Source organism: Sinocyclocheilus rhinocerous, unplaced genomic scaffold, assembly GCF_001515625.1.
Source record: "Sinocyclocheilus rhinocerous isolate Xijiao unplaced genomic scaffold, SAMN03320098_v1.1 scaffold1767, whole genome shotgun sequence".
Classification (NCBI taxonomy): Eukaryota; Metazoa; Chordata; class Actinopteri; order Cypriniformes; family Cyprinidae; genus Sinocyclocheilus; species Sinocyclocheilus rhinocerous.
In genome coordinates, this window is record NW_015646318.1 from 125,391 (window position 1) to 149,378 (window position 23,988).

At 35.7% G+C, this 23,988-nt stretch overlaps 1 protein-coding gene across 1 annotated transcript in view; it reads right to left on the bottom strand.

The window, feature by feature from the left end:
- Positions 1-23,988, bottom strand: part of LOC107707259 (voltage-dependent calcium channel subunit alpha-2/delta-2-like) — a 122,091-nt gene that overhangs the window by 26,299 nt on the left and 71,804 nt on the right. The window contains exons 6-10 of the mRNA XM_016511247.1: positions 18,926-18,976; positions 17,564-17,663; positions 9,406-9,567; positions 4,320-4,430; positions 3,880-3,958 (exon numbers count right to left, since the gene is read on the bottom strand). Of these exons, the coding sequence (XP_016366733.1) occupies positions 3,880-3,958; positions 4,320-4,430; positions 9,406-9,567; positions 17,564-17,663; positions 18,926-18,976 (503 nt within the window). The remainder of the gene's footprint in view (positions 1-3,879; positions 3,959-4,319; positions 4,431-9,405; positions 9,568-17,563; positions 17,664-18,925; positions 18,977-23,988) is intronic.

Genomic DNA, 23,988 nt, shown 5'->3' on the forward strand with positions numbered 1-23,988 from the left:
TATATATATATACACTATGGTTAGATGTTTTGTCAAAACAGAAATGTATTATTATTTTTTTATAACTATTATTTTCCTTTAATAAATATTCATTGATAAATAAATACTTTGTACACATTAACAAATATGTATTAAATATTTAATAAATAGTCATTTAATACATTTAAAATAAATGTACTAAAATGTAATAAAAATGAATTTAATAAAACATTTTTGTTTCATTTCTCTAAATCGAACTGTTTCAAACAAAATATACTTTTTTGGTAATACTGTTTTAATGGGTCAATAATGTCCCCTAAATCCGAGGGACAAATAAATAAATAATAAATTTTTTTTTTTTTTTACAAATAATGTTAATTAGTTTTTTCCCCCCCACACAATATCACAATTACGTGAACATAACATTTTTATCATTTAAAAAAATTACTATGTGCAAATAGTATTATAATACTATAGTACTAATAGTACTATTTAAGCATATGAAAAATTTTGAAAAAAGTGGTCAAAACTGAAAATATATTAATAGATATAAATTTTTCTTTGACAAAATATTCATTCATAAATACAGTGTACATATAACAATTATTTACAACACATTCAATTTTTTCCCTTTTTAAAAACATTTTTTCCCTTCCTCTCACTTTTCAAACAAAATATAGTTTTCTACTGTTTTAATAGGTTTATACTCAAACTGGCCCCTAAAACAAAGGGATGAATCAAAATGATTTTCTGTGGTAACTGCCATCATGTCCCAAATGTTGGATTAGATAAAGCTTAATGGGTGTTGAACCCGTAACATCTCTTTAAGAAGGCGACGACCCCTAAAACGACTGCAGATAAGGAAGTCAAATCTAGTTCAGTTAATGAATCAGAAATAATTTTAAAGTCTTTAAAAGCGTATCAAAGTCAAGAGAATGAGTATAAAAACTAAAACTAAAAAAAAAAGTGTTCAGAAGATGTCTGAGGGTCAAACCAATCAGCACGCTAGAAAGAATCTAATCAAATCAATGCGAGTCGCTGGGAATCAAAGAGACCAGGAATTGGCTCTGATTCAGCGGCGGCCATACGAGACTCTGTTTGTGTCAGCGGAGTGTGAACGAGCTCGCTGAGAGACAGCCGGTGGAGTGACAACACACGCTAAGCCGTGTCAAACAAACATGTCTCTCATTGTTGATCCCTTGACTTGGTCATGATTACAAAACGCTGAATCCATTTGTCTCCGCCGCACGGGCGACATGTACAACAAAACAATAAGACGCAGACAATCCGATGCAATCCGCATCTTAACAAGCCTGTCAAAGAGCGCTCTGCGTATGTTCAGAGGAAACGTGGCGTATGCACGCTACCGTTGCTTTTTGAACGAACCTAGCGGCGGCTGCGAATGCTTTCAGTCAGATACGCTGTCGAACACGCATTCTACAGCACAGGGAGAGCCGCGGACGTGGATGTGGACTTTGTGAGGGTGTCAGGGGCGTTCTTCTGCTGCTTTGTGATATCGGTGAGCGAAATGAAAGCCTGCGGTGGAGATGGAGTCCGCTGAGAAAAGCGTCTTGCTTGATGTGCCAGACTCCGTCCCCTCACTGCCAGTCATTACAGCGTTGAACACGGGCGCACAGAGGGCTAATCCTTAAGTGGAAGCACTTTTGGCTGAAGACGCCGAGAAGTTGCAGACGTGGTTATCGCTGTGACGGCAGTTCCTCATCGGCTAATTAATTAGAAGGAAGGGAGGGCGGTGGGGGTCTCTGAAGTGTTCTGCCACCGTTCGTCATTAACTAATCAGAGAGCTGGAGAGGGAGAGTGTTTGCGCTACAGACCTGGAATTAACTTGTTAGGTCAGATAGGTCAACATTACTTGAGCGCTGTTGACCAGGATGCGTTTAGAAAATGGACTGTTTTGGCTTCAAAGGGATAGTTCACCCCAAAAAGAAAATTTGCTGTTAATTTACTCACCCTCGGGCCATCCGAGATTTAAGTGACTTTTTTTCTCGAGTAGAACAGTAAAAGAAGATTTTTAGCTGAAACCTTGGTTATTGGTGATTCATAAAATGCAAGTCAGCGGCTGTGCTAAAAACATATCAAGGAACACACAATAATACCCGTGGCTCCTGACGATATATTGCGGTCTTATGAAGCGAAACGATTGGTCTGTGCAAGAAACTGAACATTATTAATAACATTATTACCTGTAATCCAGAGCCTCAGACAATGGAGAAATCTGATTATTTTCTGCAAACTGGTTCATTCAGACAGTTTTTTTTCAATGAACTGGTTCAATTCACTAGTTTGTTTACGTAATCACGCAATGACAAAATGTATACGTAATTATTAAAGCACATAATAATGATGCGAAATGTGGATGTTTTACATGCTTGAAGTGAATAAACTAGTCTTCATCAGTTCACCATTTTACATAAACCACGAGAAACTATAAAAATGTTAATTTCGCGCATATCATGGTCTTCAGTCTGAGTCGAACCATTTCCTCAGTTCAGTGACTGTTGGAGGAACTGGAGCGCTGAAAGAGTTCATTCATCATAGGATCAGATATGCCACTATTTTGGCTCATTTCGAGTTGGAGCGACTGCCAGACAAGTCCAAATGTGAGTTTTGATGGAGTAACTTGTAGATCTGTGCTGCTCCAGCTGTTTCAGACGGTTCAGTCCAATTTGGTGAACTGATTCAACTAGTTCACTAAAAAAGGAATAAGTTCAAAAGAATGATTCTTTTGTGAACCGGCATCACTCCGGACCATTTGTAATGTTGTAAATAATGTTCAGTTTCTTGCACAGACCAATCGTATCACTTCATAAGACCACAATACTGTATATCGTTAGGAGCCACGGGTATTAATTTTGTGTTTCTTGCTATGCTTTTTTTATTCTCAAAAATGGACCACTGTTTCAGCTAAAAATCCTCTTCACTGTTCTATTGAAGAAAAAAAAAGTCACTAACATCTTGGATGGCCTGAGGGTGAAGAAATTAACAGCACATTTTTATTTTTGGGTGAACTATTTCTTTAAAATCTGATTGGACAAGCCACATTCTGAGTCATTGTACAACAGCCACTACTAAAAGTAACTGTAAAAGTAACTGTGAAAATATGAGTGATGTTTGCCGCCACAATGTTTTGGCTGGTTGCTAGTGTAGGAGCCATATTGAATTTCTTTAATTTCCATATTTAAAGTCTAATTTATTTATTTTGTATTTCAAACATTCTAATTTAAGTATATGAGGAAATTTTATGTTTAATGTTTGATCATTGGGCTAACTTGTCATAATCATAATAGTCCATTAGTATCGTTTGGCAGGATGAGGTTAGACGGTGGAGAGCAACAGTTTCTTCAATCACATGGTACTGCATTTTCACGTTCTTGGAAGTTAGTATTTTTTGGAAAGTAAACCGAAGATTGCAATTAATAAACCATGATTTTTTGTTGTTACAACCGCATCTCAGTGCGTGCTTGATGGACATATGTATCGGGAAACTCCCCCCAGCTAACCTCAAGGGGCTAAAGGAAGTTTTAAAGATTAGCCACTGTAGCTAGAGTATTGTGGATGGTTGCTAGTGTGTTACTATGTGTTTGCCAAAGTCTACTTAACATTTTAAACACATTGCTATGTGGTTTCTAGGGTGTTGCGATGCACTTAAGTTGGGCTGAGTTTTTTTTTTTTTAGCAAGTTGCTATGATGTTTGAAATGTGCTTGCAGAGGTGTTCTTTACATTTTTAGAACACTGATATGCAGTTTCTAGGCTGTTGCATTGTGTTCCTGCCATGATACTTCAAATTGTGCCTAACACAGGTGTACAGAAGTACAGATGCAGTTGAACAGCTGAAAAGTTCAGATTTTTGAACCAAATCTACATTCTCACTCTCTTACCCTTGTTGGCACAGGCGATCCACTGCAGAGGAGTGACGTCATAGTTGTGCTGCCCCACTGAGAACGTGAAAACTCTCACCTGTGGAGAGAAGACGGTTTATTAGATCTGTGTAGCAAAAGGGTCTAAAAATACAGAGTAGTCCCTTAAAGCATTTGGACCCTCATTTAACAGCATATGTATTGTTTTATCATTTCAAACATGTTTTTTTTGTGCTAGAATGTAAGTTTTATATTGGAATGACATCAGATTTATGATGTTATCTCTTTGGTCTGAAATCATGCTCCACACAGCTACAAACGTCAAAATATTCTGATTGACTGTGATTTTGTTGTCACGTGCTATTTTCAGTTTTAGGGAGGACAGAAAATCTTGTCACTGGAGGTCATTACCACACAGATGGAAACACCGGCATGTTTTGAATTAAATCGCCTCGACTCACTGTTTTGTTTGGCCAGTTGTATTTCTCAAAGATGTCTTGAGCGCGGTCCTCGCCACCGTCTGTGAACATCATTATCATCTTATTGCAGTTTGCTCTCGGAGCACTGGTCTCCTGTGAGAAACAGAAACAGGAATGCATACGATTCGTTTGGAGGGTGTCAAATGAGCCAGGTCAGTTTGAAACTCACTGGATCTGCCTTTATAAACAGATGCTTTTGTTTGTGAAAACCCTTGTGCTTTACACTATCCTTGCAATGTGTCATTTAATAATAATAATGGCCACATACACACTGTAAAGTGACAATCACATTTAAATACAGGAGTGAATCCTCTAAATTATTGTTTTGTGTGCATATAACAGTCACTCCTGAAACTGTGATGATTTACACATGATAACTAAACCACCGTCGATAGAGCCATGATGTTTCGTGAAGTCTGCTTTGCAGAGCGCATTCTTGAAGGGTTGCCATGTCCACTTATTATAAGCGATGCTTATTATGTGTCTTTGGGCTTGGCTCATAAAGCGATCCAGTTTATTGATTAATAGGCAGGTGCAGTTCGCTATATTTTGGCATGTGACTAATTTCCAAGATAATGCATTTGGATTTGAGTTTATTATTGGCTTGTTCTTCTGTTTTTTTAGCCAGATCTGGCAACACTAATGAGTCAAAACGTACTCGTGATTTCTTGCACCGCACATACAGAAAGAAAAAAAAACTCTGATAGATATTTAAATACATCATTTAAAAACTAGCTATTTAGTTCAGTTCCGTACACACTGCGTAGAATATCTGTAAATGCGATTGTTATTACTGGTAGTCAATTTGTTTGGAATTGTCACTCCTGTATATTACTGAACAGTGTGTATACAGAACAGGATTAAAGGTGCTGTATGTAATTTTTTGACTGTACTAAATCATAAAAATACCATAATACATTTGCAGATATTTAGAAAACATGCTAAGTTCACATACTTGTTTCATGCTACAGACTGTTGTTTTGTTTTGAAATGTGCGTTCCGTGTCGGAATGTCACTGTGCGACTCCGCCTACTGCCAATTTACCCAATAGGGTTTTGACACCCCAGGTGGCCAGTTGGAGGAAAACACAGCACATTGCAGTCGTGGAAGCCAAAAAACGGACTGGATCAGAGATCACGATTCTACCATAAAAAGCTCCGGCATCCATCTAAAAAGCTCTATGACCGATCAGAGGCATATTCAATTGTGGATAAATCAACTCATCAGTTTACAGTCTAAAGATTGTCGACTCCTATTGTCACTTGTGCTTATTCCTGTTGTGTGTCCTCAATCTGGCAACCCGCATGAGTGTTGAGACTGAGGAGGTGAAGGCTGGAGAAACAACTCTCTCCAATATTTTGAATTTGGACCACAGTACTCGTTTTAACTGCTAGCTGTCAATATTATATACCGCACCTTAAAAGCGCTAAAAGGTGAACTGACAACCAAATTTAGCCACAGTGTGTTTGTGGCCAATCTGTGTATGAAGTGTTTGCACTGACATATTTGCACAGAATTCGTTTCAGGCCTGCTTGAATCAATTCACTACACAAATGACCTTGGCTATAACAGTGTCCCATTTGGCAGAGCACCGCACATGTGTCCGTGTCCGAGCACTTAAGCGTGCGTGTGTGTGTGTGCGGGCACGTCTGTTCCTCTAATCATACGTCTGCTTTTGTGCCAGCTGCCGCCGACTGTCCTATCTCTGATGAGTTAGCCAAAAGTCCCCTCTCCCTACCCCGTCCAATCACAGCTGTCATTGACATTCGGCCTACGCCACATCACTCTGACAAGATTCTAATAAAGATAAATAATACTGCCACAATTACAAATTTACAGCGCTCTCTTCTCAGCCTATCAGGAGTCAGCGGGCAGAAATTAAAATGCCTTGGCGCTTGCGGATCTGAGAGCGACAGTGAAAGAGGAAGTCAGAAAGAACGAGCGTCTTCGGTCGGAAGAGAATACAGATTCGTCTGTATCTCATCAATCACACCATCACGATCTGTTCGAGCAGCAGTCGGCCAAAACTAAAATGCATGTGATGAAGCCACACATGTGGCCAACAACAAATCTCACAACATTGTACACACCATTAACACACTTCTGCATGGCTATATTTCTTCTGTTCTCAAACATTTCTCCTCAGCAAGATCATTTTGGCCCTGTTTACACTTGGTATTAAAATGCGTTTTGGTCGATCGGATCACAAGTGGACAACGCTAAATACAGATGTAAACGGGGTCTAAAACGTTTTGAGCTTGTCCACTTTTGACCACTTCCAGAGATAGTCGAAAACGTATGTGGTCGAATGCGTTCGAGCAGCCACAAAAGACCGCTTACTTCTTCCTCGTCTTTTTTAATGGCGGGTGGCAACTAACATTTAAGGTGCATATCCGCCACCTACTGTGCTGGAGTGTGGGCCAGAAATGTATACTTCTTAGAGGACAAAAAAAAAAAAACCCTAGCAGGTAAAATTCTTTTCATTAAACCAGTTTCTTTCAAAAAATTAAACAAAGCTTCATGTATCTGATCTTCAACTTTAAATAGATTTTTAAGATTTAATATGTTCACCCCATACTTCTTTAATTCATCTTTTAATTGTATCCTTTGAGTTTCGTATTTGACACCTTGACTAATCACATGTTCCGCTGATTCTTCTTCCATTCCACAATCACACATACCTGATGGATGCTTTTTCAATAAATGCATTGTTTTATTCAATCCAGAATGCCCCAATCTCAACCTCAAAATAATGATATGTTCTCTTGTATATCTTCCTGTTGATTTCATTCTCCCTACTTCTTGCGTAATATTGTATAAATGACGTCCTTTCTTCCCTTCATCCCATTGTTTTTGACAGGCCTTCATAATATTATTCCTTATTTTTGCTTTACTTTCAGCATTACTAAAAGCTACTTCCATAATTCTATCATGTTTCAAAGCTTGCTTAGCCAACGCGTCTGCGGCTTCATTCCCCTCAATCCCCCAATGAGCTGGAATCCACATAAATCTGATTTCTGTTTTTATATGCTGAAGTCTGAACAAAGTTTCATATATTTCATAAACAATATCAGGTCTGTTATAAGATTATAAAGACTGTAGAGACATCAATGTTGATAAGCTATCTGAACAAATTACAACCTTGATAATTTTATTTTGTTCTACCCACTGTAATCCCATTAAGATAGTGCTGTATAGTGCTGTCAAACGATTAATCGCGATTAATCACATCCAAAATAAAAGTTTTGTTTACATAATATGTGTATACTGTGTATATTTATTATGTATATATAAATACAAACACATGCATGTATATATTTAAGAAAAATATGTTATGTTTATATATTAAATATATGTATATATAATATAAAATATAAGAATATAAATATATAAATGTATATACGTGTAAATATTTTCAAAATATATACTGTATGTGTGTGTATTTATATATACATAATAAATACACAGTACACATACATATAATATGTAAACAAAAACTTTTATTTTGGATGTGATTAATCGCGATTAATCGTTTGACAGCACTAATTTTGTATAACTTCTAGTATCTTTAATGATGTTTTCAATGCTGATCTATACACTATACTTCCATATTCTATCACTGGTCTTATTAAAGCAACATATACATCTCTATAAGGCTCTTCTGCTAGCGCCCCACTCTGACCCAGTTAAGCACCTCATTATATTTAAAATCATCTTGCATTTTGGGACAAGAGACGTTGTAAGTAGCAGTAAGTACAAGCAGATGTAATATTAGTGCGCGATAACTTTATCCCTCCCACTCATGTTTTGACGCCGACAGAGGGATCCGCCCATTTATCCTTCTCTTGACGTAATCGGCACCACGTGGGGTAATCTGGTCAGAAGTGGTCGAAAGTGGACAGAAGAGACAGAATAAAATGCCAGGTGTAAACGGGCATGTGTCTCCATTGTCCACTTGTGATCCGATCGACCAAAACGCATCTTAAGACCAAGTGTAAACAGGGCCTTTAAGGCTTACTGAATGTCCACTATTGACTCATTTGTCTGATTTTATTGCTCAGAAATATGAGAAAAAGCTGACACTTAAATTAAATATAACTGAGAACTCTGTTAAATCTCTGAATGCTTTGAAAAAGCAACATCTGAGCAATACAATTTTCCGCCGAGTTGGTAAGAAGATGTTTTGGCATTAACAAATGTAACTAAGCCAAATCCAGCTAAATCTAGCAAAAAAAAAAAAAAAAAACTCTCTTTGGGAACATCCAGGGATCTTCTCAAAGGTAAAATGATTCATAGCTGAAGTAAATCATGTTTTTTATATTCTAAAAATATATATCTATAGTTTTAGTTAACATTTGAGTTAGTATGCAAGCCCTAAGACTGTAAAAAAAAAAGAGTTGCTTTCTCGAGATTGAGACTAAACTATTTTCTCATTTATTTCTCAGTCTATCTATTTCTGGAGTTCATAATTTCAAAATGTTTGGAAAGACATGAGCAATTTTATTCAGCAAGGATGCATTAAGTTGATCAAAAGTGGCAGTAAAGATATTTATAATATTATAAAAGATTTCCATTTCAAACAAATGACGTTCTTTTGAACTATTCATCAAAAAATTGTTAAGAAAATGTATCAAAATTCAACTTTGCATCACAGGAATAAATTACATTTAAAATATATTTTCAAATAAAAACCAGTTATTTTAAATTGTAATAATATTTCACAATATTACTGTTTTTACTATATTTTTGATCAAATAAATGCAGCCTTGGTGAGCAAAAGAGACTTCTTTTAACAACATAAAAAAATTGCACCAACCCCAAACTTTTGACAGTAGTGCATGTATACTTACTTGTCAGTCGGTGATCGAGCACTTCAAATTAAAGATAATTAATTTAACATCACAAGAAAATAAACAGAACAAATAATTCATGACCTCTTAGGACTTCTGTAGGTTAGGGCTAGTCTGTAGTCATTATTATTAACTTTATTTAAAGACTTGAATACAAAATTCCAGTGTATCTTCATGTAGATAACTACAGTAGGTAAACATGAGTGTGTGAGTCTTACGTTTAACAGCTGGTCAAAGGCAAACTGAAAGCCGGTCTTGTAGTCTGTCGTCCCCTTCGCTTGCATGTTCATCACAGCCTCTTTGAAGATCTTCTTGTTTTTTATGTTGGCTTGGACCAGCGTTGTGAAGCACGGCACCACGGCGTACGCTTTCTCATTGAACTGACAGAGAGACAGACAGCAGCTGCTTCAGCAATCCATTAAAAGCTTCATTATTCATCTCCATTAGATCTCACAGCATCATCATTTCTGCTGTTAACACTCGCTAATGGAGTCACTTACACCTGATTGATTTCTCTCACAATTCATAATTTGCTTCCACTGCAGATGAATCAACTCGTATGAAACTTGAAATCTATTTCAAATCTATTTCACAACACTAATCATCTGGATGCTTTAATAGTGCTCAATGCAGAACATCTTTACATATGAGTCCATGCAAAGCACACTGCCGTCCGTGTCATGAGCGGTTGACAAGGTGTTGCTATGTGGTTTCTAGGGTGTTCTGGGTGGTTACTAGTTTTCTCGCCCATATTATCGTCTGTCAAGTAATAGCCCACTTCTCCACTAAAAACATACAGAGATAAATATATCTGTCTTGTCTTCCAGGAAAAAATATATAAACATCCTTAAAATATGATTCTTCTTCCTTGAGTGGCAAAGTTGTATAAGATATGCGTATATATATTTAATTATGTTTATTTTTCTAATAGTTTCATTTTAAATTTATTTATTGTTTTATTTTATAATTATTGTTTTAAACAGATCTCACTATTTTTTAAACTCAGCTTGCCAAAAAAAGTGTTAATATCATGCATTTTTGCTTCTCGAATAACCTGGTCTTGTTTTAGGGATGTTTAGGTATTTGTACTATTAAAAAAAAATACTGATTAAGAAACAGCACAGATCTTGCATGTTGTTATGTGCTACCGTTGAATCCTTACACTAGCACAACTGATTTTTTTTTGACACACAGCTTAAACCTATGAAAGCTTGTTTCTACCATAGGATAAAAAATAAAATAACTTAGATTTTTTTTTCTGACTTTTTTCTTACAGTTCTGACTTTATATCTCAAAATTCTGACTTTTTTTCTCTAAATTGTGAACAGGTCAGAATTGTGAGACATAAACTCAAGAGTTGCGAGAAAAATGTCTGAATTGTGAGATTAAAAAGTTGCAATTAACTTTTTTAATTTTTTTTATCCCATGGCGGAAACAAGCTTCCATAAATACCGTTCACATCAGTACAGCTTTACTTACTGACTGCACAGAACTCAGCATAAAGCATTTATGTGTGTGTGTGTGTGTGAGGAAGCATAGCTGTGAAAATCTGAGGTACATCCGGCAGTCTTGATAACAAGGTTCCACACCGCAGGTGCGGAGGAAAGAAAATGCCAATGCAAACAAAAATGAAACGAGAAATGTTTCCTAAAACTGCCTATAGGAAAGAAAATTCCCTTTGAGATCTCTTTTACTCTTCCTTGACAGGGAAAAGATTAAAGGGAGAGCAAATTGAGTCTTCATGAGAGAAATGTACCAATCCCAGACTCATGAACGAATCATTCTTTGGAGTCGGACTGATTCGGTTCTTGAGTTCAACTCACTGACTCACTGATTCCGCAGCTCACTGTAGGGAAGATTATCAGCAAAAAATGACTTATATTGCAGTCTGTGCACACAAATCTTTTATGGACTACTTTTATGGTGTATTTTTGAAGCTACTGCTATTGCAATTTAATGGAAAGGAGTAACCAGCACAGTTTGAATCGCTCTTTTTGTGTCTCACAAGGAAACGAGGGTGCGTAACGCAAACTAAATTGTAATTTTTGGCTGAAATGGCGCTTTAAAAAAAGCCAAAAGGGTCCATTTTGATTTCACGTTACTCTAGGCATCTGGAGCTAAACAGCAGTAAACACACATAGTGATTATAATGTGGTCTAAGACCAGCGGGCTGTAGAATGAGCTGTGTTCCGGCTCAGATTATGATGCTCATTTTGCGCTCTCAGAGCCGGGATTAGGAAACACACACTAAGAGCCCCGGATCAGTCCGGATTCCTGGCATGGGCCTTCCAAAACGCTAATGTTTCATTATGTGTGTGCGTCTGTGTATATGTACATGCATACTTGTGTGGGTTGCGTTTGTGGGCTGCTGTTGTGTGATCACAATAAATCAACCCTCTTTAGATTAAATGTTACATTTTCTGCATGTACATTTTCATACAGGTTCAGATTCCTGGAGGATTCACACAACTGAATATTAATGCTGGTGTTGTCTCAAGTGTAATCACTATCAATAACAGCATATTCTCACTCAAGCGAGATATATATATATATATATATATATATACAAGAGAACGACCGATATGGGTTTTTTGAGGGCCGATACCAATATTAGGGAGTAAAAAAAGATATATCGGACGATATTCTTTATGTGTATTTTATAGTACAGTACCAGTCAAAAGTTTGGACACACTTCCCATTCCCAAACTTTTGACATAACCAGAATATATATAAATAAACACATTTTATGCAATGATAACACAAATGTGGTGATCAAACGCTTATAATGATGTGACAAACATATGTAATGGAAGCAGGGTATTTAACAATTTAACAATAAACTTTATTATCCAAAATGAGTCTGACATCAGTGCACTTAACAGTAAACTTCACTTCACTTTATATTATAAATAACTTTAAAACACAAATAGAACTCTCACTCTCTCTCTCTCTCTCTATATATATATATATATAACTTGAATTAAGAAAATAAACAAGGTAACTGTGTAGGGCAAACAAGCTGCCAATCCAACAGGGGCAGGTTTATGCAGGAAGCACAGCTTTTCCCAAATTAAACATTTAAAATGAATAAATAATAATAATGAATAGTATATATTTGTTTCACAAATTCTGTGTGAATTTTCTGGTAATCAAATGAACATGCAGAACATGAGTATTCGTATTTAAATAGTCTTTTTGCAGTTTAATATTCACAGACACTAGTCTGTATCGCGATTTGATTTAAATGTACTGACCTGTTTTTTATTTATTCATCAAAAATATGACAAATTTCATGATATTCCGCGTTATATAGTAATTCTGTTTTTATGAATGGATTCCGCGATTCCGTCTGCGTTTGCCACATCGCGGAAATCATAGGGCCCTACTAATGTAGCAAATGAGTATGATAAGCTCATTGTGAGAGTAAGAGATGGGGACATTGTTTATTGACTTTAGCATTGAGTCTCTCCAACTAGGTGACAACGTAGAGTAAAATTACCATTCAACAGACTCAAGCCACCACCGCACTGCCGTCTATTGGACTGCAGAAAGATACTAACTTTTCAATGTGCTACGTTACCGACTGTACTGACAAACTATGCTGACTTAGGAATTGTGATTGACCGATGTGATAAGCATGAGTTGTGGGACGCGGCGCGGCTGGTATAAACACAATCATTGACTGAGTGGCCGCGATCAGCTCCGGTGGCCGTGGAGCCGTAATGCGCCGCAGATGCATTAAAACGACAAGTTAGTTTAATTTTCTTGTCAAAATTGGCAACCATCCATCGACAATAATGTAGGAAACACTACTATTCGAAGTAAAGAAAATATGCTGTTTTAATGATATAATATCTCGAGAAAAATTTAACATTTTTATGATATGTTGTTATGAGAAAATATATAGTTTTAATGACACTTTATCTTGTTATTAAGAGAAAATGTTTTAATGAGAAAAATGTCCTTTTAACAACCTAGCATCTCGTTATTAGAGGAAAATATATGGTTTCAATTAAATAACATCTGGTTATTACAAGAAAATGCACCACCATATGATATATATACAATATTATATATATATATATATATGCTATATAAAATTAAATATATATATAATACTAATATTTTATATAAATATTAATAAACTACTAATTATTAAACTACTAAATATTAATTACTTTATATAATTATTTATAATAATTATAATAAGATAAAAAAAAGTAATGGACATAAAATTGTAATGCATATACCGCAGATCAGCTCTAACGCCACTGAATCTGCTGTTAAAAATGAACCATCCATTCATCATATCATCATGCAAAACTAAGAATTAGAATCATTGTGTATTGGGACGATCGGGTACGGGGGTCGGGGCGGCTATCAAAATTTAAATAAATTTGAAGCAGTGGACTCCGGTGAAGTTTGAGCTCATCCGGGCATCTCTACACTACACTCTCGAGAAAAATTTAACATTTTTATGATATGTTGTTATGAGAAAATATATAGTTTTAATGACACTTTATCTTGTTATTAAGAGAAAATGTTTTAATGAGAAAAATGTCCTTTTAACAACCTAGCATCTCGTTATTAGAGGAAAATATATGGTTTCAATTAAATAACATCTGGTTATTACAAGAAAATGCACCACCATATGATATATATACAATATTATATATATATATATATATGCTATATAAAATTAAATATATATATAATACTAATATTTTATATAAATATTAATAAACTACTAATTATTAAACTACTAAATATTAATTACTTTATATAATTATTTATAATAATTATAATAAGATAAAAAAAAGTAATGGACATAAAATTGTAATGCATATACAATATGGGGGTTATATATTGTTGATACTATTTAAAAAAGAAATCAAAAAACCTACCCGAGCCACATTTACGTAGTCGTCATCAGAAAGTGTGTCCAGCATCTCGATGACAGAGGTTTTCATTAGCTTCAGGGTCAGTCCACTGACACTACCGCTCCTACAAACACACAAATACATCACACACACTGAACATTACAACATTTATCTAACAAACCAGTCATGTCTCAAAACAGCACTGCACAGCAACACAAGCCCATAACTGCCGTTGCCAAGCAGAACCTGTTGCTAAGTGTCTCCCTCATCCCCATCCATCAAAAGTAAATTGTAGACGGCATTTTAAAAAGCATCTTCACAGACAGAACGGAGACAGTCGATCTACAAAAACAAAGTACATTTGAATTCTATGCTGCAAATTGGATTTATTAATAGCCTACAGAAGCTATTGAAAAAGCAATCATAGAGCACGAGTTCATGTGTAATTTGGCTTCCAGAGTTAGAAGGTTTAATAAATAAAGCCGAGCACATTGTGAAAAAAAACCCTGGTGACAGCACTATTGTCTCATGCTTCCAGTCGTCACAATGAGATTAGTCTAAGATTGTCAGAAACATTCAGCGCGATGGTGCTTTTGATTGGCATGAGATTGCCTTGGCAAAGCGACAGCTGCCATTGGTGTATTTTTTAATTAGACATCGGTATCTATTTAAGGTTATGGAGGATTGCCAGCCAGTGACAATTAACCTCCATTAAGCAGTTTTTTTTAGAGAGGTTTACTTAAGAATATTAATGATTTTTTGACGATTATGCACATAATGGCTGTATGATTGAGGCAATCACTTATTTGTTAAACTACGCAGCAGTGTTACCAATGACTCTAAATGCCCAACACTTAAGGTTTTGATAAATAAAAGATTTCAAAAGAAGGTCTCGATGATTCACTAAACGTGGCATTTAACAACAAAATGATCATGCATTTCATTATAGCTAAAACGACAATTCTATGAACTCAAAAAAATGCAATGCATACCTTTCAATAAATTCATCTGTAAACATATCTGTTTATGTATGATGCGAAAGCGTTTTTTTAGATTATGCATTTTAGAGGTCAGATAAGATCAGAATCGCAGGATGTTTTAAATTCTCCACCAGCTGCTCATATATCGGCAACAGTAATGTCATTTTTCATTGCATATAACCTCTAAGTCATATTTCAGGAACACGGTAGCATTTTGATGTTGAGGCACAAGGTTAATAAGATGGAATAATGTTCTTCTCAGCCGACAGGTGGCAGTAGAGCACCACACTGCTGTTATGGCATCATAAACAACACATTTATCAACACAGATGACAGTTTGTTAATGCAGTGCATATGAGACACACAGAGAGACAGATGGAGAGTGTGTTCGAGAGGATACTTACACGTCCACGAGGATGACCATGTCCTTGGGAGAAGAAGCTCCTTGAATGTACCTAGTAAAAGTATAAAACAAGACTAGTCAGTGCTGATATTAAAGAGTTGAGATTTAAAATGCTAAATAAAACAATAAGCCGTAAGAGGCTGTGAGTTACAGTGATTTTACCATGATTAAAGGCACAATATGAAGTCTTACCAATGGTTTTACCAGACTCAGCTGACTAGTTGCTTTTACAAAATAGCATTAATAAAGTAATTTAGTTTATATACAGGCAACCAACAGCAACTATGAAGCCTACACTCTAAAAAACGCTGGGTTAAATATAACCCAGCGGTTGGGTTGTTGTCAAAACAACCCAACCGCTGGGTCAAAACAACCCAATAGCTGGGTTTGTCCCTTTTTAACCCAGCGCTGGGTTATATTTAACCCAGCATTTTTTAGAGTGCACTGAACTATTCAACAAGAATAAATGGACCTAAAAAAGAGATATGTGAAGAAAAAGGTGGAGATCATGATGGAGATAAAGAGAGTGTGTGAGAATAAGAGATCGACAGAGAGAGAAGGAGAAAATGGCTAGAGAACAGGGCTTATTTTCCTAATGTTGTAAGGGGCAGATGTGGTGACTTTCTTCAAGCGAAGCAAATGCTTTTTGCTATTGTCGGTGTTTAATGCACCCTAAAATGCATTCAATACACTACTGAATTCCAAGCACTATAAATATCCCCATATATTCAAGAAATTACTGGAATTCCATTTCCTGTAGTTGAATTAACAGTCTCCTAGTTCTAGTTCCATTATGCAGCATATGAGAGTTGTACCATGTAAAATGTAAAACAAATAGCATACAGTTTGATAGACTTTTCTTGTGTTGTTTGCAAATCACTACATATCTGAAAACAGATCTGTCATGCCACTGCACAGCAATTTAACAGCAGAGCTAGATTCATATCCATAGAATGAGAAAGCAACTGTGGTTTAAAGATTTCTGGCAGCAGACACACCAACTGTACTACTGCATATTCATCTTAGTGTAAGGCTCCGGTGTGTAGATCTCAGTCCAGATTCAGTCATGTCTCATACATTATGTAGGAGAAGGGAAGTTCATTTCTCACATCCATTAAAATTAAGTGCAGTAAAGCTAAGAAAAAATATTAGTGCTCCATCTCTCCTTTACTGCCCCCCTGGGACAAACGCTTTGCATCTCATGGACACTGTATAACTTATACAAATAATTTTTTCTGCAAGAGTTGGACCTAGAACACAACTGTTAACGATTGCCAAAACACAAGAGCAATCCAATTCTAATATTTATGTATTATAATACACATTTATGACTTTCTGTAACATCTGTATAATGCATGGGATGGAATTTTGTCATGACATCCAATGTCAATGTTTCATTCAAGCATTCAACTACATGGAAAAAAGTGTTGATTTAAACATAACAATGCCAAACATATTGATTTGAAATAGGTCTTTTCATTTCATAAAGAGAGACTGCTAGTGCCTCCTTCTGAAATTACAGGTTAAAATGGGTTAAAATTAGTGCTGTCAAATGATTAATCGTCATTAATTGCATCCAAACTAAAAGTTTTTGTTTACATAATATATGTACTGTGTATATTTATTATTTATATATAAATACACTCATGCATGTATATATTTAAGAAAAATATGTTATGTTTATATATTAAATATATTTATATATCATATAAATTATATGAATATAAATATACATGTAAATATTTTCAAAATATATATAAGCATGTGTGTGTATTTATATATACATAAAAACCTACACAGTACACACACATATATTATGTAAACAAAAACTTTTATTTTGACAAGAAAATGCACCACCATATGATATATATACAATATTATATATATATATATATATGCTATATAAAATTAAATATATATATAATACTAATATTTTATATAAATATTAATAAACTACTAATTATTAAACTACTAAATATTAATTACTTTATATAATTATTTATAATAATTATAATAAGATAAAAAAAAGTAATGGACATAAAATTGTAATGCATATACAATATGGGGGTTATATATTGTTGATACTATTTAAAAAAGAAATCAAAAAACCTACCCGAGCCACATTTACGTAGTCGTCATCAGAAAGTGTGTCCAGCATCTCGATGACAGAGGTTTTCATTAGCTTCAGGGTCAGTCCACTGACACTACCGCTCCTACAAACACACAAATACATCACACACACTGAACATTACAACATTTATCTAACAAACCAGTCATGTCTCAAAACAGCACTGCACAGAAACACAAGCCCAAAACTGCGGTTGTCAAGCAGAAGCTGTTGCTAAGTGTCTCCCCCGTTCCGTCCATCAAAAGTAAATCGTAGACGGCACATTAAAAAGCGCCATCTTCACAAACAGAATGGAGACAGTCGATTTTCAAAAACAAAGTACATTTGAATTCTATGCTGCAAATTGGATTTATTAATAGCCTACAGAAGCTATTGAAAAAGCAATCATAGAGCACGAGTTCATGTGTAATTTGGCTTCCAGAGTTAGAAGGTTTAATAAATAAAGCCGAGCACATTGTGAAAAAAAACCCTGGTGACAGCACTATTGTCTCATGCTTCCAGTCGTCACAATGAGATTAGTCTAAGATTGTCAGAAACATTCAGCGCGATGGTGCTTTTGATTGGCATGAGATTGCCTTGGCAAAGCGACAGCTGCCATTGGTGTATTTTTTAATTAGACATCGGTATCTATTTAAGGTTATGGAGGATTGCCAGCCAGTGACAATTAACCTCCATTAAGCAGTTTTTTTTAGAGAGGTTTACTTAAGAATATTAATGATTTTTTGACGATTATGCACATAATGGCTGTATGATTGAGGCAATCACTTATTTGTTAAACTACGCAGCAGTGTTACCAATGACTCTAAATGCCCAACACTTAAGGTTTTGATAAATAAAAGATTTCAAAAGAAGGTCTCGATGATTCACTAAACGTGGCATTTAACAACAAAATGATCATGCATTTCATTATAGCTAAAACGACAATTCTATGAACTCAAAAAAATGCAATGCATACCTTTCAATAAATTCATCTGTAAACATATCTGTTTATGTATGATGCGAAAGCGTTTTTTTAGATTATGCATTTTAGAGGTCAGATAAGATCAGAATCGCAGGATGTTTTAAATTCTCCACCAGCTGCTCATATATCGGCAACAGTAATGTCATTTTTCATTGCATATAACCTCTAAGTCATATTTCAGGAACACGGTAGCATTTTGATGTTGAGGCACAAGGTTAATAAGATGGAATAATGTTCTTCTCAGCCGACAGGTGGCAGTAGAGCACCACACTGCTGTTATGGCATCATAAACAACACATTTATCAACACAGATGACAGTTTGTTAATGCAGTGCATATGAGACACACAGAGAGACAGATGGAGAGTGTGTTCGAGAGGATACTTACACGTCCACGAGGATGACCATGTCCTTGGGAGAAGAAGCTCCTTGAATGTACCTAGTAAAAGTATAAAACAAGACTAGTCAGTGCTGATATTAAAGAGTTGAGATTTAAAATGCTAAATAAAACAATAAGCCGTAAGAGGCTGTGAGTTACAGTGATTTTACCATGATTAAAGGCACAATATGAAGTCTTACCAATGGTTTTACCAGACTCAGCTGACTAGTTGCTTTTACAAAATAGCATTAATAAAGTAATTTAGTTTATATACAGGCAACCAACAGCAACTATGAAGCCTACACTCTAAAAAACGCTGGGTTAAATATAACCCAGCGGTTGGGTTGTTGTCAAAACAACCCAACCGCTGGGTCAAAACAACCCAATAGCTGGGTTTGTCCCTTTTTAACCCAGCGCTGGGTTATATTTAACCTAGCATTTTTAGAGTGTACTGTATCATATTTGATATATGAATTTCTAAGGCATCTAAATGATCAGCATGATCAAAATTTTGCTGGAAAACCTGTCGTACACAATCTAATACATGCCTTCTGTCATCTGATTTATAGTTTACACTATTTAACAAGCAAAAGGCCTTTTAGTGTAATTGTACTAACATTCACCTATAGCTCCACCTTGCTGTGAAATCTCCACTGATTTTATAAAGTAACTGTAAGAATAACTTTTCTTTTGTTTGCAATATTTCAAGATGAACATTTACTGGACTGAAGCAACTTAGGTTTGCTTGATTATTCATACATCATTTTTTGAAAAATCATTTTCAAATGCGAGTATCAAATATGATCATCAGGCTTTTGAGGGACATTTATTTGATCATCTCTCAATCATCATTATATTACATTGCATTATATGTTTTAAAACCACAGAGCTTTGATCATAAAACTAAGCATTTAAATATCATCTTTCTGCAATAATAGACATATTATTGGGAGATATACAGTGACAACTGATATTAATATGCATGTAATGTAAGTGTCTGCTATACAGGTATAAAGATCTCATTGATTTACATTACAATCAGAATTTCATCTTTCTTTTTGGCCATATAAACATCAGCATTTTGCCAAATTGCATATTTTAGCTCAATTTGTGGGTTTTTGTGGGTATTCTCCAGTACCATACTATATGAGACATAAAAGCCTGGTGTATCAAACACATGTGCAAACTTTTTATTGTAGATTTTCTTTTATATTGTGACTACATATTCAATAAACTGACTATTATTTCAAGTTTTATAAAAATAGTTCACTAAGCACGGGTCCTTTTTTCTAGCTCACTCTCGCCAATCATGCTCCTTTGACTTGTCTTGAATTTGCGCTAAGCTAACCTCAAAGTCTGAGAAGCACAGCGTCAGGTGAAACGTCAAACCGGATGGCCGTTTATTCTCCGTCTGACTCATCGGCCCGCTGACAAACGCATTATGCAGTCCGCCCGTCTCTCTGCGTCTTTGTGCAAGCGCTAGCAGATCGTGCGGCGAGGAGAGACGCTTTGTCTCAAGCCATTTTTAGCATGGTGCTCAATCTGAGCACAGAAAGACAATGAGCGATGCGTGGCGTTTTGTGTCAGCGACAACAAAATAAATAAATAAACGGCCTAACGCCGCATCTGTTCACCGCTGATAGAGGCTGACATATAGAAAACACTAGTGCAGCCATTTTCACTTTTCCCCGTGCAATTAAAAAGGCATTACACCTGACAATCAGAGCAAGAGATTGATGCACGTTGTCAAGCTGTTGTCTTCAGAAGACTTGGAAAAGCGCTTCTGCTTTCGTGCAGACAGGTAGTTAGCGCTTTGTGCTCGCAGGGGCAGACCGATCGTCGAGGGTCTCTTCTACCGCAGTAATCAGGCTGAAGAGGCGACGTGAGAAGTGGTGCCAGGTGCCCGCGGCTCGTTGAGGAAGGGTTTTGAAGCATGGCTAAGCTCTGGAAAAATGGAAAAGCCCTGGCGAGCCACGAACGCCAACTAGCGCACTCCACTGCAAACCTGTACGCTGACCTCTGACCCTCATTTTGGAGGCCAATCCAGTCTTAACGCCACTGGAGAGTGCTAGACATGGAAGGAGGACTATTACAGTTGGCTGAAAGGACAAACACAGCTGAAAGACTGTTTAAAGCTAACAATAACAATGCTCAGGCATGAGTACAAAGCTTTTGGCGCTAGAAGTGGGTGAAATTAATTTAGTTCTTGATAATTGAAGATGCTACCCGAAAGGTCAGAGCTTCTCCATGAGCGCTGGCTATAAAAAATAGTTTTTTTTTTTTTTTAAGCACGGTGGTTCAAACTTTATCGGTTTAATTACAAAAGTCTTTCATTTGAATAAGTATAATGTGAGCGAGAAAATGGAGACTATGCTTCTGATACACCAATACTGTATGTATGTGAACCCCTATTACTAGTTTATGTTACACAAATTGTCCATTCAAATCATTTTACTATCTTGAAGTTGTGAATACTAACTCATCTGTGTAGTGGTACAAAAAGTTTGAGCTTTAAAGGAATAGTTTACCCAAAAAATAAACATTCAGTCATCATTTACTCTCCCTAATGTCACTTCAAACCTGCATGACTTTCTTTCTTTTAGAAGAATATATGGAGAATATGTTTTAAAAGATGTTTTTTTTTTGTCTATACAATGAATGTTATTTGGACCCCAGTACTAAAATATTTGAATTATTGGGGTCAACTATACCTTTAAATTTAGGGACGATAAATAAATAAAAAAATGTTTTTGAAATATCTTATTCTCACTAAGGATGCATTTATGTGATCAGAAATACAGGAAAAACAGCAATAATTTTCTATATGAATATTTTTTTTAAATTGAATTGATTCCTGTGATCAAATCTGAATTTTCAGCATCATCACATGATTCTTCAGAAATCATTCTAATATGCTGATTTGCTGCTGAGGAAACATTTCTTGTTATTTTTTGAAAAACAGTTGAGCTCTTGGAAATCATGATAAATTTTCTTCAGGATTCTTTGACAAATAGAAAGTAAAAAAAACAGCATTTATTTAAAATAGAAATCTTTTACTGAGTAAATGGTAGTGTATGCATTAAATATAAGGACCTGGCATAATGGCGTATTCTACTATTATGACTAATGTACGGCGATTTTCAATATTTTTGAAGCTTAAAGCTCCAGTCCTTATTCATTACAATTGCATATCCAACCTCGACTGGTATGATTCTTTAAAATCTGTCCTTTTGTGCTTCATAGTCAAACGTAACACAGGTTTGGAGTGATATAAGAGTGCAGTTTAATTACTTAATTAAATTACACTATGAGTATCTTATAGCTTGGCCAGCTACAGTTTCAAATTAGCATGCTAACATCAGCGCTCTCAAACAGCAAAGCACACAATGTGACATCAAAATTAATTTCTGCTCCATCTCTGCGAGAAACAGAGGTACACTAGATTACTCCGTATTTAAAATTAATTTCTCAGCTCTGTTTGCTTTTATGCAATCAATCCACAGCGTGCTGGATTCAGTTTGTGCCGTGTTTGCTCATGTTCTCACTTCTAATAATGCCGCCCTGTGTTTCTGCTCAAACAAACACACATTTCCATGAATACAGTTTCAGTAAACACAGGAGGCATAATTGGAGGTTGAGAGGAGCGCCTTACGAGCAACGATAAAACTCCAATAAAAAACATAATGAAATTTTCCAAGCCTAAAAGACGCACATGCCTCATAAATATGATGAAAAATCAATGGACTAAATGAAGGAAATGAGTTTGCTTAGGATTTAATGTGTGGACTCTAAAAAATAAAAGCCTGTTCAATAAGTGTAAATGTTCGGTATGAAAAACATGGCTAGATACATTTTTTTCATGTGTTTAGATTATTAATAAACTGTGTGTGTGTGTGTGTAATTTCTATATATAATCTATATATAATTTTTATTTATTATATCACATTTATTAATAATATTAAACTAAATAGATCAGGATTTGTGTCCAATTAATGTGATAATAAATGAATAAATACTTTTTTGTCAAGTAATTGTAGTTGTATAGTATAAGCTATGCCATAAGTCTGAATGCACCTTAAAATCAACATAAAATGGATAAAAATCTTTTTTGAAAAACCAGTCTTATTTGGAAAAAGGTTGCATAATAAAGAATGAAATGTATTGTTGACTTTAAGAGAAACACTGACGAAACCCTGTTGGACAGTAAAAGGTAAGATGAACTCATGCTAACATATCGAGGAGTCAATTAAAGGTGGGCATCAGATCTGAGCGTGTCACTATCATTCACCATCACTCTATAGACTCTTTAGTTTCTTTTGGCAATGGTATTTTTCACACTCCAGTCTATATTCATCTCCGCTCTGTGACACTGACGTTCCCGATCTGTGCTCGGCTCACTGTACCATCCGTGGATCAGCCTGATGGATCCAGATGTGCAGTTTATGCATGGATTACACTCCATAATTACCCCTCCACCGAAGCCCAGGGATGCCATTCCTTCCCAGTCATTACCCACACTCCCCAGCACCCCGGCCAGGTGACATGCAGATGGGCCATCACAAACCAGGACCCCCGTCCACCCGCTTACTCACTAAACACACACGCTCAAGAAACCTCAGCAGCACAGTCTGCTGTGGCACCACCAAACCTTTGGACACACCTACTCAATCTTCATTATTCGGAAATATAAATAATGAAGCCATATCAGCTATGAAAAACACGATGGAGTATGAGAATTAGTGACCAAACTCTCTTACATTTGACTTGTTCCTCTAGATTCCAGCTCTGCTTCATGAGGTGCATCACGTGACGCTTTTCCTTCACTAAAAATACAATTCATATTCATGCAAAATAAAATTCAATTTACATTTATGTACAAGACCTTTACGCAAGTGGCTTTAGAATTTTAAGGTTTAAAAATGTAATGCAAAAGTCAAGTGTGCCCATATTTTGGACTGGTAGTATAAAGATAACCTGAATCTAAAATAAACTTGCAAATGGCAAGTGATTTGTTATTTACATTTTTACATTTAGCGGGTGCTTTTATTCAAATGAAGAACATCCCAAACAAT